This window comes from Fusarium phalaenopsidis, assembly GCF_050370095.1.
Source record: "Fusarium phalaenopsidis strain FUZ10S chromosome Unknown contig_32288, whole genome shotgun sequence".
NCBI classification, from domain to species: Eukaryota; Fungi; Ascomycota; class Sordariomycetes; order Hypocreales; family Nectriaceae; genus Fusarium; species Fusarium phalaenopsidis.
In genome coordinates, this window is record NW_028145412.1 from 199086 (window position 1) to 216971 (window position 17886).

The following is a 17886-nucleotide window of genomic DNA, read 5'->3' on the forward strand; positions in this document are numbered from 1 at the left end:
TCATGCGCAAACCCGGTCAAATTCCCCGTGAAAAAACATTTCTAAAACGAGTGACGGCACGCAATACTTCGGCAATGGTCCAAGCTCTGAAGAGCAAGCGTTCGTTGATCACAGCGCCTTGGCTTGTCAACGAGTAGTTCTACGGCTGGTTCAGTGATTCATTCACTCATTAGCAATAAGACTTCCTCAATGTTGGTTTATCTGAAGCTAGTGTAGTGGTTGACTTAAATACGTTGCAAATTTATGTGCCTTTTATGTTGACAGTGTGGGTGATTCTGTTCTCGAGTCGAACATGCGCTCCATATTGAGCTGCTGTAGCGGTTGTATCAGAGGCTGGACTAGAAAGCCTTTGTTCTTATCTGCTTAGAAAAACATCCCTCAATGCAGGCTCTGCTCAACAGTTCACGCCCAGACCAGCGTCACGGTCCCGCAGATTTCCACTTGTCCATCTCCTTTGTTCACATTCATTGAGTCAATGACATTCTTCTAAGGGTCTATAAAGAGCATACTACCCTGCACAGGTGTCGAGGCATACTTGAAACCATCTCACAAATCGGGACAAATTCTCAACTAATCCACCCAACTCCACCAGCGCACAACTACTGACAATGGCTTTTAACCACCAGGTCGATCTTGTCGATCGTCAGCGTAACTTGTTGATCAACCCTCTACCACTCACTGAAGAACCTGCTCCGGAAGTGAGTGAGCTCGAACTGATGACAAGGCAGATCGAAATTCTCTTCCCAGTCGAAATGCAAGGCACCCTCCTTACCATGAGCGAGTATATCTCATACATGGATGTCTGCCTCGACGGCCAGCAGCAGATCTACGACATTTTGAGATCTGCCGAAGCTATCGACTGCTTCCTTCGGCCCCTTCAAGGAATAGGTCAGACCAGGCTCGTGGATCGTTTGGTCATGCACCAGCAAGCCTTGAACGCGGCGGCAATGAGGCTGCACCAAGACTTGACCAACTTTATGCAGTCGCTTGAGCACATGGGACAACCAGATGGCTTGGAGGACAGGGCTTGGAAGATGTGAATTTTCAATTCCCGAGATGTGATTGCTTAAGAAGTTGATACCAACATCCCTAGGCGTGCTACAGATTGAACAGAATACGCCAGCTGGGTACGAGTCTTCTACTGCAGGCAGTAGGAAGGTTAAGAAAAAGGCCACTGTGTTAGCATTGAGATATAATGCTGTGATGTGTTGATATTGTGCCCTTGATTGGATAACTGCGCCAAAAGAGAGAACAAAATACGCGAAGATCAAGCCCCGTCGCCAGGCAAATCGAATGTCTTCGAATGCCTTAGTTTTCCAAAATAGAAACAAGAGTTACTCTCCTCGCAAATTCATCATTGAAATACCGAGTTGTGAAATGTTGAACTTTGTAAAGTGTATGAGAGGCACCGCCTAATCAGATAATCTCAACTGTTCTGATCTCCCAGTCCTGACAAAGGCTCATGCCCCCAAGAACATGAGTGTTGGGATCTGAAACAAAGATGCCAACCCGAAAGAACTTGCCCGGTTCTTTGGCAGGCCGTAACAAGAGCCCGTAAATGATGAGTTGCTTCTTGCAATGCAAACACAGTTGTTGATCGTGTTCCTCAATGTGATCCGAATCTCCCAGGTCCAACGCTCCAAGGCCTGCCAAGGCCTGCTCTTCCTTGGCGTTTGCATTGTCAAGTATTTCGTCGCTCAAGTTACCCTCATTGACGCCGAGCTCGTGGCAATAGCAAGGCTGTCGTCTTTTCATGATGCAAGATCCGAGAAGAAACAAGGTGAGTCCTTCTGTATTCCCCTTTCCCTCGATAAACCAATTCCAGTCAGGCCGCAACTGAATTCTCTCCTTGTCATCAAGGAAGTCAAGTTCATCTACAAAGTCCCAACTAGATGGAATCTCTGAAGCTCTTGATCGCAAAGTGAGCTTGCCGCTTCTTAGCTGACCATACGGATTGGATCCAACTAGATCCATCTCGACATCAAGGAGTGCGAATTCTTGTTGTAGCACTTCAAATTCTTGCCGAAGATCAAGAGTTTGCGCTAAATAAACAGATACAGGATAATCTTGCCTGGCCCAGCTCCATGAGGGCGCAATGTATGGATCTGGCGACTCCAAGGAAGCGGTGAGCTCCTGACGGGGGCGATTTGAGAATTCGGATTGCCAGAAAAGACCTTTGTAAAGATCATTTCTCCATAACCCCGCCAGGTATTCATCCTGAAGGACATCCTGGTGTAGCTTGGCCAAGCCAGAAATAGCCGGGAGCCGGTCCGTTTGACATGTCAAATGAGTGTCTGAAAAGTCTGCCACTATTCGAAACCATCCGCGGTAGTTTAGGTGTCTTTCTGCGCAATGTGCAAAGAAGGGGGTGCCATCGTCTTGGTGGAATTGGACCGAAAGACCCATGCGTCCAAAGAGAAGAATTCTTTGCGCTGTCACCTTTTCTTGGTAGATCCAGCCTCTGGTGCGCCACCTCGATGCGAAGTAATCTTCCACTGCAAGTCTCGCGAAAGTAGCCTGATCAGTAGAATTTTCATGATTTGGTATCGGTACGAGGCGGTATGGTCCTTGAATGCCTGGCTTGAGCTTTGACTGGAATGGTAGGTGGATGAAAGGCTTGGTCAAGGAGAGGAAGCCCTCGTTGCACGAGTCGGATGCGGGTGTGGCGATGACAAAGTAAGCATTCCTGAAGATCATGGCCATGAGAGCAGACTCTTGTTCCCAATCGTAATCATCGTCCTGGATGATGCAAACGGCATCGACCCAGAGGTATCTCACACCGAAGGCCCGGCATACCACCACGGCATCTTTGATCACCGGGGATACCTCAGAGAGCTTGAAGCCGGAGTATCGATTCTGGAGATTGCACCTCAAGGTAATGAACTGCATTTCTGCCTCTTCGGGAGTGCCCCAGCAATAGCTAAGAGCCGCGTACTGTTGGTCAAGACACTCATGTTTCGTCACAAGTTTGAGCTCTTCTCCCTCTGGATCGGCGCCAAGGTCAATGACGCGGGTTGGAGAAAAGTTCGAGTATGACGGCGGAAACTTGTCGAGTTTAGCACTCACCTCGCTGATTTTCTCCTGATTGAGAAAATCTAGCGATGGTGTCGGTTGCACTCGTAGCCATCTTTGGCATTGTTCTAGAGGTATTAGCAGGCTGTCGCTTGAAAACTGATAACTTGCGGACCTCACCATCCTGTGAGTCAATAGTGAACCGTAGTCTGGGTCAGTTGTTAGCCAACCCTTTGAGGGTCATGACCTTCCGTGATTGGTGTAGGAGAACAGACACTTGGAGGGCATCCTCCTCACCAGGGCAGGATATCTCAAGACACATGCCATACAGAGCAAACCCCAGGTCCGAGTTTTCAGGCCACCACGCATAGAACAACTTCAGGCAGATTTCCTGTTCCTCAACTTGGCAGCCTATTTTAGAGTCCATGATGGCTGACCTGAGGAAGCAACAGAAGTCGCATTCAGCCGAGGCGGATAAGGCAGGCAATGCAGGGAGCCAGTCGCGGAGTTCAAAATCGGACCATAAAATTGCGCCGTTCCCTGAGTAGTATGAGTCAGCGTTTGAGGGAAACTCGAGCATCTCCTCGGCTCCTTGCGATAGGGCAATGGAGCCTCCGTTGTGGCTGTCATCAAAGCAAACGCCCTGGCATCTCTCGCAAAGTCTCGTGGAGCAGCTGCCGCCGCCCGTTGGGTTGGCCTCTTGTGTGCTCATTTTGAAGGAAAACTGGATTGTGTTTTTAGGTGACGGGGTATTGATGTTTCGAAAATTTGAGGTTGAAAAGGATCAACTCTGATAGAAGTGGTGTTGCTTATGCTGACGTGAGGGGATTTGACTGCTGGGGGCAGGCTTGGCGCTAGACGCTCACGTGTTCTAGAGTGAATAGCCCAAATCACAGACTGTCATATTTACAATGTACCTACTCTGATGAGGTTTAAAGGGTCTAACCGGGTATCCTTAATTGAGTTTATGATGGCTTGTTGACTTCTGGAGATATTCAGACTAGCTTGCATTTCTTCGACGGCCGCTGGCCAATTTTATGCATTGTGGAGCATTTATCATACATTGAATAAAAGCGATTAGATGTACAAAACGCGGCCAGCTTTTTCTTCTCCAACCCATTTCATATATGTGGGAAACAAATAATATTTAGAGTTTTCTATTGATGGATTAGGAGATATCCAGAAGCTTGCTCTCTTGAACTCATAGAATACCCAATCTTGCATCTGGATAAACTTGCGTGCATTAAACTCCCTGGCCTATCTTTAGGAATACCTAGGCTGAATAATAGGCTCAAGAGTTTTGATTTGTCTATGTCTTATATGCACCTTGCTATGCACCCTGCCTGGTCCTTCATTCTAGAACATTCATGGGTCGCATGTTTCAACACTAGCCTCATTCTTGAGTGTGGTAATGGCGACACCAGTCACAAACTGTGCCTCGAGGAGGTTTGACGACCACGAGGCAGCCGTAAGGACATGCGCACATGAGATTGGCCATGTCAACTGGCGCGAGGGTGTCGGTGGCTCTGGTTAGGTAGGTAGCCTTGTTAGACTGAGTGGAAGAACGCATCGTGAATGTATAAATGGCGCGACTCTGTAGAGATGATGTTTTGAAAGATGTGCGTGTGGCTATTGGCTAGTCCTGGTGGTCATGGGACTAGATATAGAATTGAGTTAAGCTATTGAATTAAGCTTAACTGGACGCGCGACCCTCGAGGCATCGCCGAACAAGCCATCACCAACCAGCCCAGTCAGTTGATGACAGTCGTTAAACCATAGCTAACCTACACTGATTTGGAACATTGGGCATCTGTGAACCATTTTTCGGATGTGAAAAAAAATCACTGATCATTGCATTACGTATCTGAATGAAGGCGGCGCGCACGACGGTTGATGTCGGGCTGAGCGAGAATCATGGTCATTGACTTATTTGATTTTAAGCAGTGTTCTCTCCGTTAGGCATTTGCGTGTTCGACGCGCTCTCTCATGAGAGACCTTCCAATCCAAGCCTGCCGAGGCGCTATCACGACATCCTGGTTGGACTCGCCTCATAGATGCCAAGGTGGCAAAATGTCAAAGACCTATTGTTCAGGCTCACACAAGACACTGGGTGTCATTGTTCACCAGCCACAAATTGAGAGGTCTTGAGGAATAAAGCAGGCGGGGTTAGTGCTTGAGCCAAGACAAAGCAGCTTTCAAAGCATCATACAATCAAGGCAGGTCGGTGTGTTCAGACAAAGTTTGCCGTATCTAAAGTGACTAGGGCCTCGAGATACGAAAGGTCTAGTGCAAGCAAAGGAACCATGCTGTGGCTGGGCTTGCAAGAGTTCCCAAGATTCCGCTCGGAGCACCCGGTCCTACATCAGTTCATTCCGCGGTGACGACAAGACCCCTGCGGTGACAACAGATAACCCTACAATGATGCTTAAAGCGACCAGCCCACGGATTGAGCCACTCACATCACCGCCACCGCACGCCTATCTCTCGGCGCCTAGCCACCAGGGCCTTGCGACCTGCCCTTATCAACCAAGGTCACACTTGCGAATGCGCCAAAAGTTCCACGCGACGTGGGATCTGAGCCCGGCGCTAGTTCCTGGAAGAGGCAGTTGCGGCGGGGAATCGATTCGCTCGCCAAGAAACGATCGTCCCGCGCATCCCTACAACTGCCTCATTGGGATGGTCGCCGTGACGCTGCCGTTGACGTGATTGGCGCAATCATATATTGTGCTATGCAGAAGTGCCATGCAGGCCATGAAGAAGGTCGTGGACCGAGGACAGTTGAGATGAGAGTGCTGTAGCTATCTGCATAATACAGAGCTTCACCTATAAAAGGCCATTTCTCACGCTCAAGTGAATCCTTTTGCTCATCACTGCCTCTCCTGTCTCTGAAGGTAGCTGCTCAATCTTCTCTCTAGCCCATTATGAAGTCCTCTATTCTTTCGCTCTCCCTCTACGCCTTGGCCGCGCCTTCACTGGTCAGCGCCGGCAGCAGCAAGAAGCCCCTGGTCAACTCGCTGAAGCTGCAGAAGCTCATCAACATCGACGGACTCCTCGCCGGATCCCAGAAGCTTCAGGACTTTGCTGATGCCAACGGAGGAAATCGTGCCTTTGGCAGCGGTGGTCACAATGCTACCGTCGACTACATCTACAACACGCTGAAGAAACTCGGCACTTATGATGTGGTCAAGCAGCCCTTCACCGAGCTCTACTCGCAGGGTACCGCTTCCCTCAAGGTCAACGGAGAGGACTTTGCTGCCGCCATCATGACCTACACTCCCGGCGGCGCCGTCGAGGGACCTCTGGTCGTTGCCTCCAATCTTGGATGTGCCGTCGAGGATTTCCCCGCCGATACCAAGGACAACGTCGTGCTTGTGTCACGAGGCGAGTGCCCCTTTGCCCTCAAGTCGACCAATGCCAAGCAGGCCGGTGCTGCCGGTGTTATCGTGTACAACAATGTCCCCGGCAGTTTGGCTGGTACGCTCGGCGCTGCTTTCGGCGATTACGCGCCCATTGTTGGCATCAGCCAGGAGGAGGGCCAGGCTATCCTCGAGAAGCTCAAGGCCGGCGAGGTTACCGTTGACCTTGACATTAATGCTATCACTGAGAACCGTGTCAGCTACAATGTCATTGCCGAGACCAAGGAGGGTGACCACAACAACGTCCTTGTTGTGGGAGGTCACTCTGATTCGGTGGCTGCCGGCCCTGGTATCAAGTAAGTGTTACGAAAATATCCAATGGTGTCATTGACTAACCGTATCCCACAGCGACGATGGTTCTGGTATCATTGGTGTGCTGAAGGTTGCTGAGGCTCTCTCCAAGTTCCGCGTTAAGAACGCTGTTCGCTTTGGTTTCTGGAGCGCCGAGGAGTTCGGTCTTCTTGGATCCTACCACTACATCAAGTCTATCAACGGCTCTGATACTGAGATCTCCAAGATCCGTGCTTACCTCAACTTTGATATGGTAGGTTGACTCTCATCCCTTTGATTAAATCTATACTAACTTGTACCAGATTGCCAGCCCCAACTACGTCTATGGTATCTACGATGGTGATGGCAACGCCTTCAACCTCACTGGCCCTGCTGGCTCTGACGTCCTTGAGAAGGACTTTGAGAAGTTCTTCAAGACCAACCGCAAGCCCTATGTCCCCTCTGAGTTCAGCGGCCGATCTGATTACGCCGCTTTCATCGAGAACGGTATTCCCTCTGGTGGTCTCTTCACCGGTGCCGAGCAGCTCAAGACCGAGAAGGAGGCCAAGCTCTTTGGCGGCGAGGCCGGTGTTGCCTACGACGTCAACTACCACCAGGCTGGCGATAACATTGCCAACCTCAACAGGGAGGCCTACCTCCTCAACACCAAGAGCATTGCCAACTCTGTTGCCAAGTACGCCAAGAGCTTCAAGACTCTGCCCAAGGTCCACAAGGCTTCCCGAAGATGGGACGCCGACAAGGCCCAGATGCTCAAGAGGTCCAGCGAGCACACTCACTCCCACAGCGGTCCTTGCGGTGGTATCAGCCAGTAAGGCTGGAAAAAGTTATGAGAGCCGTTTTGGCTACGAAGAAGTGTACAAGATTTGGAGTTTGGGGGTATAAGAAATGAGTATGATGTAGAGTATCATGAGAATCAATTCACGTATGATGCGGTTATGATGACCTGAATTTCCCCCCGTCTTACTTATGTGATTCAAAGGTTCGCTATTTCAAGGGTCAATTTAGTTATTGTGAATCGAATAAATTCACCTTCTGATGCTGTGATTTGGTTCTGGAAACTGATTTCTGTTTTAGAGATCGGGAATCGAGCTTTGATAGGCATTGCATTATTGCGTTTATAGGCATCTCGATTTGAATCAAGATAAATCCCAAAACATCAACTTCCTTGGCTGATAACTAGTATTTACAACAAGGAGACCACGGCAGTTGAGAAATAAGTAACAGTATGTTGTATTCAGAAGAAAGTAGTCCCGCACCATGATGAACCCATCCAATTCAATCAATAATCGATCCTTTCTGACCAGCTCGATCTTCTATTCCACAATACGCAAGTTGGGACGCATATTAGCTACCAAATTTGATAGAGTCTCCTCGAAGTCATTGAGACTGCTGATGTCCACTTGCTCTAAAAACAGAACCATCTCCTGCAACTGTTTCACGACCTCGATGACTGCTCGCGCGAGTATCTCCTTGATTCCCAGCCAAAACAGCTTCTCATGAGTCAGAATTGCACATGCCGCCCGTACTAACAGAAGCCTAAACGCTTGGCTACGAGGCAGGGAGCCATTAGAAACAAAACAGGTAAGTGCTGAACTGCTAAGTTGGGGACCGGGATATCCTACCTCGTAGACTTCCGCGATCAATTCCTCATACCCATCGCCTGACCCTCCCTGCCAGTATATCTTCCACTTGGGCTGTCTTGCACCCAGGCCCTTGTAGTATCCCTTTTTCTATAGTTGACCTGAGCGTTAGAGAGGAAAGAAGCCGCCCTGACTTTGAAATACCTGTTCCCACTCCTGCCCATCTTTGCCTGTGACCCGGCCTTCCTTGACTGCTAGGTACACGCGAAAGATGTTTGAGGGGCTCTTCTCAAAGCAGCCTACTGCCATATTAGTGCGTACTAGACCAAAGGGCACAGAGATGACGGAATGCTACCTTCTGGGCCATCCTCGACCATCCAGGTTCCGTCAACGCAATAAACAAATCGGCGCGGAATGTGCCTCTTGTTGCAATCTACACATCTCGGACGCTCACCACTGAGTAGTTCAGTCGGGCGGGGTTCCTCGAGGCTAAGATGTTCGAGACCAGCGATGGTTTCACCATCGATCTCGGTGGCATACTCCGAGAGAGATATTGTATCCATGGAGAGCTCCGAGGGGAAGAGAACGAATTCACAGTTAAGAAGTTTGCTTGCCATTGTCAAAAAAGCCTCAAGCCAGGCTGCGGGAGTAGAAAAAGAAGAAAAAATGCCATCAGGCTCTCAGCTGAAAATAAAGCCAAGCCGTGTTCTTATTCGTTGGTTATGCGCTCAGGCCAACTTGTGCAGCCTGATTCCATTGACGATCTTCAGGTGTCCAGTGGCCGTCCAACATGTTTTGAAAGGTAAGAGGATTCAAAAGAATGGATTGTAGTGCGTTGGAATCTAAACAAAGCTGGAAAGGCTTCAGATAAGGGATCATTTGAGTAAATTTGTAGTTATATAATCAATGTCTTGTATGGGCGCTTCATATTTCTTAAGGGTGAGGTCCTTAGCTCGTGCCTTTAATACAACTGCGTGCTTATAGTTATTCTTAGTAAAACATCATCGATTATAGCTCCAATTGTTCGGCTATGGCTCCACGGCTTCTACACTGGCGTGGGCATCTTGTCTCTGTTAGGCAGTTTCTTGCGGGCGACGCACCAAGAGCGGGGTTTGCGGCGGAAGTCAGCGACGCCCTTCCAGGGAAATGCTGCACCCTGCCGGCCCGGTCCGTCCTGATATCAAGAGTGATGGGCAATGACAACAAGTGCGGGGTTATCAGGGTGTTTATCAGTCAATGTGCGATCTGCCAAGAACGCTCAAGGTATAAAGCAAGTTCTGTGACCCCAAGGGCTCGATTAAATCCTTCTTCTGTATCTTGTTCTTCGAAGGATCGACCGTATCATTTTTGCTTGTTTTTCCATTGACGTCTCCATCGTACACACGATCAAAGAACACACTGTCATTTTTGCTTCAGAACACTACTTCTGCGCGCTAGATAAAATGACTTGGGAAACGATAGCCAAGGACAAGAAGCGCCGTATTGATGAGTCCATTCCAACGGAATGGCGCATCAAGATACCCGCGTACGATGGCTCGATGCTAAATTTCCCCAAAGACAGCAGCATCATGACCCTGGAAGAACTCGTCATTACCGAATCTTCCGCAACTGAACTGGTCAACAAGATGGCAGCGGGAGAGCTGACATCTGTCGCCGTCACGACTGCGTTCTGCAAGAGAGCTGCGCTCGCTCAACAATTGGTTGGTCTGAGAGCCTGTCGGGCATTGAAACGCGGTGCTGAATACATATTAGGTTAACTGCGTGCACGAGTTCTTCCCGGAGATGGCTCTCAAGAGAGCCAGCGAGCTGGATGAATACTTTGCCAAGAACAAGAAGACCGTGGGGCCTCTCCACGGGTTGCCCATCTCATTAAAGGACCAACTCAGAATCAAGGTAATTTTCAGTTCGAATATTCTTGATGATGTCTCTAATGACGCCAGGGCCTTGAAACCACCATGGGCTACACAGCTTGGGCGGGCAAGTATGATGAGGAAGATTCGGTTCTGACTAGCCTTCTACGCAAAGCTGGAGCCGTCTTCTACATCAAGACCAGTGTCCCTCAGAGTCTTATGGTATGCGAGACTATTAACAACATCATCGGCCGAACCTTGAACCCCCGAAACAAGAACTGGTCTTGTGGAGGCAGCTCCGGAGGAGAGGGCGCTGTGGTTGGGTTCCGCGGCAGCCTCATCGGTGTTGGCACTGATATCGGTATGTTGAATCCTCTCACTTTAGCAATGTTGCACTACTCTTACTGATAATTTAAGGTGGCTCCATCCGAGTGCCATCTGCCTTCAACTTTCTCTATGGCTTGAGACCTAGTCACGGGCGTCTGCCATATGCTAAAATGGCCAACAGCATGGAGGGACAGGAAACCGTCCATTCCGTATGTGGCCCTCTTACACACTCAGTAGAGGACATGCGACTCTTTGTGACTTCAGTTCTTGCGGAGCAACCCTGGGAGTATGACTCTAAGGTCATTCCGATGCCATGGCGACAGGCCGAAGAGGATGCCATCAAGACCAAGATTTCGTCCAAGGGCTTGACTTTGGGCTTCTACAACTGCGATGGAGTGGTGAGTTCGGCTTTCTCGATGGACGACACATTCAGCTAATAAGTTAGGTCCTCCCTCACCCTCCCATCCTTCGCGGTGTGCAGACAGTTGTCGACAAACTGAAGGAAGGGGGCCACACGGTTGTTCCCTGGGAACCATACAAGCACTCGTATGCTGTCGATCTCGTCAACAAGATCTACGCCTCAGATGGCGGAACAGTAGGAACCCCCCAATTGACCCCGATACTTGTCTAACCTGGCCTTTAGGATGTGTTCGAGACGCTAAAGGCTTCTGGCGAGCCCGATATCCCCAATTTTGCTGATCTGATCAACCCGTCCCTCCCCAAGCTGGACATGAATGAGCTCTGGAGCGCAAACCTCAAGAAGTGGGATTACCAGCGCGAATACTTGGCTGCCATTCGAGCTCTGGAAGAGAAGCTTGGCAAGCAGCTGGATGCCATCATAGCGCCCATCACGCCCACGGCAACCATTCGGCACGACCAGTTCAAGTACTACGGGTATGCGAGTGTGATCAACCTCCTCGACTTCACGAGTGTTGTTGTTCCGGTTACCTTTGCCGACAAAGCGGTCGACGTCAAAAATGAGTCTTTCAGTCCTCTAACGGATATTGACAGCACGGTTCAGGCAGAGTGTGAGTTTCCATTTGGAAGGTCGAGGACGCTGCTAATGTTGATCTGAACAGACGATCCGGAAGCCTACCATGGCGCACCTGTTGGCGTGCAAATCATTGGGAGAAGACTGACGGAGGAACGCATCATGGCGATAGCCGAGGAGATTGGTAAACTTCTGGGGAATGAAGTTTCATAATAATGGCCTCGGATCAAAGGGATCTCTGTCATGTGTTAGATCGCTGTTGAGGAGAGTGAGCTCAGGGAGGGCACGTGACAGGGAAGCTAGCAGCGGCCCTTTCGGCGATGGAGGCGAGCGGGGACATCTTCATTTCTAGCAACAACATCCTCCCTCCAATCAGCCAAACTTGCACTCAATTGTTCTAGAAATATATGCCTCCATTCCTTTACAAATAGTGTATCGCATCCGCAACTGCCATGCAAGCGCCTCCCCGCAAATCGAGACATGGTTGTCTCCGGTGCAAGGCGAAGAAGGTATGGAGCCCCAGGCACAAGCAGGGATCACCATCTGACTCAACATCTATTACCAGATCAAGTGTGATGAGAAGAAGCCAGGCTGTTCGCGTTGCCAAGAAAAAGACTTGCCATGTCCAGGATACTCGCTCAACGTTCGTTGGTCACAGAAGCATCAATTCCAACTTAGCCAGCCACGACCACGCTCTCGGAGACCAGAAGCTCCATCAGCATCCCTTTGGGACAGTACCGCACTTTCTGAATCTAGTCAAACTAGAACTAGTATTACTCATACTATTCCAAGCGAGATCCTTCAAGTACCGGTTCAGAATTCTTCGACTGCGGGAAATGTCGAACTTGGCGATCCCTTTCCGATACTCCCACAAGAAGACGCCGCCTCTCTTCAACAACCCACATCGCCTTCACCTGACCTCTGTAGCGCATTCGATCCTTTCCCCTCCAGCCTCGACCTCGCATCCATGGGCGATCTCTTGCCATTTGAGACCCATTATGGCGCACTTGATCTCTTGCCAGAGGACGCCAATATCGGCAGCCAAAGCCTTCTTGATCAATGTTTCGACCTTGATATTGGAGACTTGGTCAACCAAACCCTCAGTCCTTCTATGCAGGATTCCCAAACTACGTCGGATAAAACTACCCATGCCTCTGGTCAGCTCTCACCACCTCGCCTACCTGAGTTGCTACATCTACCCTCGGCACTCACAGACTACTTCTTTAAAGAAGTCATAAAGTTGTACTGTACTTGGGACAATACCTTCAACTCACTACGAATCATGATCGGCAGGATGTGGCAATCTTCCGGTGCGCTTTACCACATCATGCAAAGCATGTCAGCCATCTGCCTATCAGAGAGCTTTCCCCATCTCGCCTCTATAGCATTCGGAGAACGCTCCTGTGCTTTGGAATACCTGCAACAAAACGCAACATCTCCTTCATGCAAGGAGGAGCACGCTTTGGCCACCTTCTTATTCGGACACAGCTCCAGCTGGTTTGACCCGCACGACCTGGCAACCGGCAAGTTCCAAGAGGCTGGGGGAATTATCTCATCATGGTCCTTGCCGGATAGCGAGTTCAACTGGTCATTCTTGGATGAGGCACTGGATTTTTGGAAGATGCTTCTTGCCTTTACCACAAAAACGGCCGATGGAAAAGACTCGGCCCAGCAGACATGTGTCAGCCCTTCTCAACTGACTGACCGGACTCTTCCTCACGCTTGGAATGGGATTTCTCGAGAGATAGTCCAACTGATGACCGATGTAGGGCGGTTGGTATTTAGTGTGCGGACAAGTCTACCCAACGTCCTATTCACTAATGAGAACCATCTCGACTTCTTTCGAGACACCTTGGAGAAGGCTGGTCGTCTGGAACAGCAACTCCTCGCTTTTGTTGCGGCAGAGGCTTCACGCATTGTGGACCCTGGCGACCCCAACACCCCACCGACACATTTCCAGCACATGGATGAAGCTTTCCGATATACGGGCCTTTTACAACTATACCGCGTCTTCCCGGAGTTGCTTGCGCGGCGTTACAGGCCCTGGAACAAAGACGAGATCCTTCTACCACTAGAGGCTTCAAAAATCCCTACCAGGGGCGAAAGAAGCGCGTGGTTGACTTCTTTGGCCACCCATGTTGTCCAGATCCTACAGCAGATTCCTTTCGAGTCTCTCACGAGATGCATCCAACCCTTCGTCATGGTCGCAGTGTCAGGCGAGCTCCGGTACAACGATCAAACCCCTGGTTCCGGGTCGATACTTGGTGCGTCGATCGAGACAGCTCGCGCTCGAAATTTTGTCAAGTCGCGGTTGGCAGCTTACACACACGTCCTTCCTCTTCCCAAGGTTCAGCAGCATTACCAACTCGTCAAGGACATCTGGACCGCCATCGATAGCGGAGATGAGGAGGTCTACTGGGTGGACGTAGCTTCACAGAAGAATCTCAGTCCTCTGATGGCGTGAATGCAGGCATTTGATCAATCTCTCTTTGCAAGAACATGTACATACCTCCTTGTCCGGTGTGGCTCTTCCGGTCGACTGCCAGCGCTAGACTTGCCGGATTAGGCAAGAAAATGCGAACTCGGCCGAAAGGAATTCCGGTCGTCTCCTACATCTCTTGTTAAAGCCGCTCGCTGATAGGGCGAATTGTGATGTTTCCAAACCAAATACAAAGAGACTCGGGTTTTTTACTCAGGTCGCAAGGTGCCAAGAAAGACCGAGGTGAAGTGACCGGAGCGCAGCATTTCGGCCTGGACGCTTTAGGGTATCAGAGCCCCGGCTGAACATCAGCCCAGCCCCTGGTGACTAAAGAACCTACTGGTTCAAACCCGGGAGGGGGTTTCCTAAGAGCATGTATTTCCTCGACCGCAAGCATGCTGGAGTGATTGAATGAGGCTTGCAGACTCTCCAATCAATGTGTCGCGTGCTTTTGCGGCGAGGTGATGCCCTGAGTGTTCTCAACTTACAGTCCGAGACAGCAAGACAGGTGGGGGTTTCTCCACGCGTTGGATGAACCTAATTTTTACCCCTGTCCCGCGGGAGCCAATTCTCATAGGGCTGTGATGGCTTTGTCGGCAGCCCAACCGCAAGAACTGCCTTCCCGCTGGAGCCTATTTCCAATCGTGATAGTCTAAACAAGATTTAGATCCTTTGACCGTTACCGAAGTTCCTTCTCCGACGCGATGTCACCAAATCCTTCACTGTGGGGTCGTCTTGGCTGGCTTGCTTAATTTCCCATTGGCCACCTCGGACTCTAATTAACCATGTCGACCTCGCACTTTAAACTGGCAAATTAGCCGTCGTGATTGGCTCGGCAGCTCAACTGAACCCCGAGCTCCGTCTCCGTCCAATATATACCCCTCGCTCTCAGCAATGTCTCACAGGTTCGTTCGGACTCAACCGACACCACTTCAACGCCATGGCGCGAAAAGGCAGCCGCAAGGTCCGCACTGGATGCTTGACCTGCAAGTAAGTGACCGCTGTGCGCTCCATAACTGGAGGAGGCAGCTAACCACCGATCGTTTCTAGAATACGCAAGGTCAAGTGTGACGAGGCCAAGCCATTTTGCCAGCGGTGTACAAAGACTGGTCGGAAGTGTGATGGATATATGCTGCCATGGACCCCCGATCTGGATGACTCTCGAAGGAAGTCTGATAGGTACATACTACCATGGACCTCTGATCCGGCCGACTCTCGATCCCTTTACCAATACGGCGGAACCGAGGTCGAAGCGAGAGCCCTGCAATTTTTCTGTGAAGTCGCAGGGCCATCGCTTTCCGGCCCCATCGAGCCCTCGTTCTGGACAAAGGTTGTCATGCAGATCTGCTGTTCTCAACCGGCTGTCAAACACTCCGTCATTGCAATCAGCTCCTTTTACGAAGAAGTCGAAGCTGAGGTCCAGTCCGGAAAGAAGCCACAACACACCGTCGCGCTAAAGCACTACAACACGGCAATACAAGAGCTGAAGAAGATGGATAACCAACCATTGGTTTTGTTGGTGTGTCTTCTCTTCGTCTGTATGGAACTCCTCCAATCGAACCAGGGATTGGCTGTTCAACACTGCAATCACGGCCTTGCCATATTAAAGCAGTGCATATCTGAAACCTGGGTGACGGAACACCTGGCACCCATGTTCCGACGACTATGCGCAGTCCCACTGTTCTTCGGTGGGGACTTTGCCAACTTCCCAGACCTGAATGTCCTGGAATATCCAATACCGATAGAAGCAGAATTCTCTAGCTTTTCAGACGCTCAAGGTATGATTGACGATATTTTCAACCGTACGGTGCGCCTCGTTCGATGGGGCGAGGAGTACTGTGTCGGTGATTTGAGGCATAAGGAAGTAAATCCTCGCCTTCTCGAAGAACAAAAGAGAACCGAGGCGCTTCTGGCTCAATGGCAGGGCCTGTTTGACAAATGGGAAGCAAAGGTGACACCATCAGCCGTGACGGATATTCAGAGAAGCTTCCTCGTTATGCGTCACCAGACTTGTCAGATCTGGGCTCGAATGGCCTTTTGTCCCGAGGAGTCGGGCTACGACAAACACGTGGACAACTTCAAACGCATAGTTGAAGAGTCTGCACGGATAGAAACGAACCACAAGCGCTCGCTGGTGTTTTGTTTCGAGATGGCCTTTACACCGATGCTCTTCTCTATCGTGATGAAGTGTCGGGATTTGACCACACGCTTAGAAGCTCTGCGGTTGATCAAGGTACATGGAGTGCCGCGGGAGAGCCTTTGGGAGAGTCAGATAATGCATGCCATTGGACGACGGTTAATCGAAATCGAGCATGGTGCGATATTGGATGACCAGGGACAACTATCACCAATGCCGGTTGCATGCCCTGGCTTGCCGCCAGAAGAACGAAGGATACATCGGCTCATATCGGAGCCTTCAGAAAGTGCTCAAGCTGGGGTATATGGGGGGAAGATGCGAGGGACGAGGGTCAAGTTTTTCATGCGGACGCTCGAAGGCAAGGTCTTTCACCATTCGGAGCTCCTTGCAACGGATGAAGCACCCAGATCTTTTAGGGCGGCTAGCTCGAACAGTCCTGAATCATGAGCCTGAGACAACACGTTACCTGGAGCCTCAAACTGTCTTCTAAAACTCAGGGCAATCCCATGCTACTGACATAACCTTCTGGCTGTAGTACCAGACCTGCACAAAACAGAAATCAGCTTGATCCTTGTCTTTTAATCTTGAGAAGTGCCTTTACGCCCTATATGTCCTACTTCTCAGCGACTTAATAATATCCCAGTCGAAGAACATCTTTGGATCAAAACTATACAAGGCAAATTGGTGCCTTAACAATACTTAATGAGCTCTTCTAGGCTTGTCTAAGGGGGTTCCCTCTGGGCGGGCCGCACTCCGACCTCAGCACCAACTCAGCTTAGAGCGGCAAGAGTCAGTTCCAAAATGGGAAATGGATGTTAGAGTGTGAGTTTCGCCTCCCAGTTTGATGGCACAGGCTGCGAGTTATGGGCCAAGGTATTGGCTCGGATTTCGCCTGCAAAGTCAACTGTCCTCCCAGCTGTGCAACCTAAGACGAGGCAAAGCCGTGATATGGTGTAATGTAGGACAAGATGAGCCTGTTTGAAACGACGGTTGTATCACTGGACTAGGCATTTTCTCGGCTCTTACTGTGGCTCATCCTATCACCTAGTAATGCAGCATTGCATGATCCTATTCTCATATTTTCCTTAAATCCAGTCTAGCCAAGGTCATCTACCCAGCCACGAGCCGAGGCTCTCCTGTGTAATGAATCAGATTCAGCCCCTCGTGACCTCGTACAACGAACTGCTATTACAAAATATCTTGTTCTAAGGGGCTAATCTGATCTTTGAAAATTGACCTAAATATTTCTCAGTTCTTGTCCTCCAGGTTTCAAAGGCCCTCCATCGTCAACCGTATCAAGGAATCAGGAAGTGGAGATGGCCAGTGATCACGGAAGTCCCAAACCACCGGAATATCATCCAACGCCACAGCTTAATGATGCAGGGTGCGAGTCGTCGGACTCCAATGTCCAGAGGGAGAACCCCGATCACGTTGAAAATCAACGATGCAAGACTTTGTCAGCAGAAGGCTGGGGCTTGGAGATTCTCTCTAGCTTCAGCAGCCTGATCTTGCTGGGAGGCATCATTTCCGTTTTTTGCTACATGAAAGATAGACCACTCTCCGATTGGCAGTTTCCAATCTCACTCAACGCGACAATCTCCATCCTCACGACTGCTTGCGGCGCGGCGATAATGCACGGTGTCAGTACCTCTATTAGCCAGATCAAATGGCTACACTTTGCGAGCGGCCATCGGAAGCTATTGCCTCGAATCCTTTGATGAAGCCAGCCGAGGACCCTATGGTTCAATCAAATTCCTATTCACCATTCGATGGAATCTCGCCACCATCGGCGCCTTGGTCACC

The 17886-nt window shown here is 50.1% G+C and overlaps 5 protein-coding genes across 5 annotated transcripts; all 5 read left to right on the forward strand.

Moving 5' to 3' along the window:
• Nucleotides 1–608: 608 nt before the first annotated feature.
• Nucleotides 609–1040, forward strand: LRP88_03613 (uncharacterized protein; the record flags this gene model as incomplete). The annotated part of the gene is made up of 1 exon (XM_083240227.1): nucleotides 609–1040. One exon carries the CDS (start codon nucleotides 609–611, stop codon nucleotides 1038–1040), a length of 432 nt encoding a protein of 143 aa, XP_083103517.1.
• A 4893-nt stretch (nucleotides 1041–5933) lies between these two features.
• LRP88_03614 (M28 family metallopeptidase) lies at nucleotides 5934–7531 on the forward strand (the record flags this gene model as incomplete). Its single annotated transcript, XM_083240228.1, has 3 exons — nucleotides 5934–6724; nucleotides 6777–6972; nucleotides 7022–7531. The coding sequence occupies 3 exons, from the start codon at nucleotides 5934–5936 to the stop codon at nucleotides 7529–7531; spliced, it is 1497 nt and encodes a 498-aa protein (XP_083103518.1).
• A 2210-nt stretch (nucleotides 7532–9741) lies between these two features.
• LRP88_03615 (amidase) lies at nucleotides 9742–11680 on the forward strand (the record flags this gene model as incomplete). Its single annotated transcript, XM_083240229.1, has 7 exons — nucleotides 9742–9999; nucleotides 10052–10192; nucleotides 10240–10510; nucleotides 10567–10874; nucleotides 10922–11071; nucleotides 11120–11504; nucleotides 11556–11680. The coding sequence occupies 7 exons, from the start codon at nucleotides 9742–9744 to the stop codon at nucleotides 11678–11680; spliced, it is 1638 nt and encodes a 545-aa protein (XP_083103519.1).
• A 1069-nt stretch (nucleotides 11681–12749) lies between these two features.
• On the forward strand, nucleotides 12750–13931 carry LRP88_03616 (uncharacterized protein; the record flags this gene model as incomplete). The annotated part of the gene is made up of 1 exon (XM_083240230.1): nucleotides 12750–13931. The coding sequence occupies one exon, from the start codon at nucleotides 12750–12752 to the stop codon at nucleotides 13929–13931; it is 1182 nt and encodes a 393-aa protein (XP_083103520.1).
• A 955-nt stretch (nucleotides 13932–14886) lies between these two features.
• LRP88_03617 (Zn(II)2Cys6 transcription factor domain-containing protein) lies at nucleotides 14887–16530 on the forward strand (the record flags this gene model as incomplete). The annotated part of the gene is made up of 3 exons (XM_083240231.1): nucleotides 14887–14936; nucleotides 14997–15062; nucleotides 15126–16530. The coding sequence occupies 3 exons, from the start codon at nucleotides 14887–14889 to the stop codon at nucleotides 16528–16530; spliced, it is 1521 nt and encodes a 506-aa protein (XP_083103521.1).
• Nucleotides 16531–17886: the final 1356 nt, after the last annotated feature.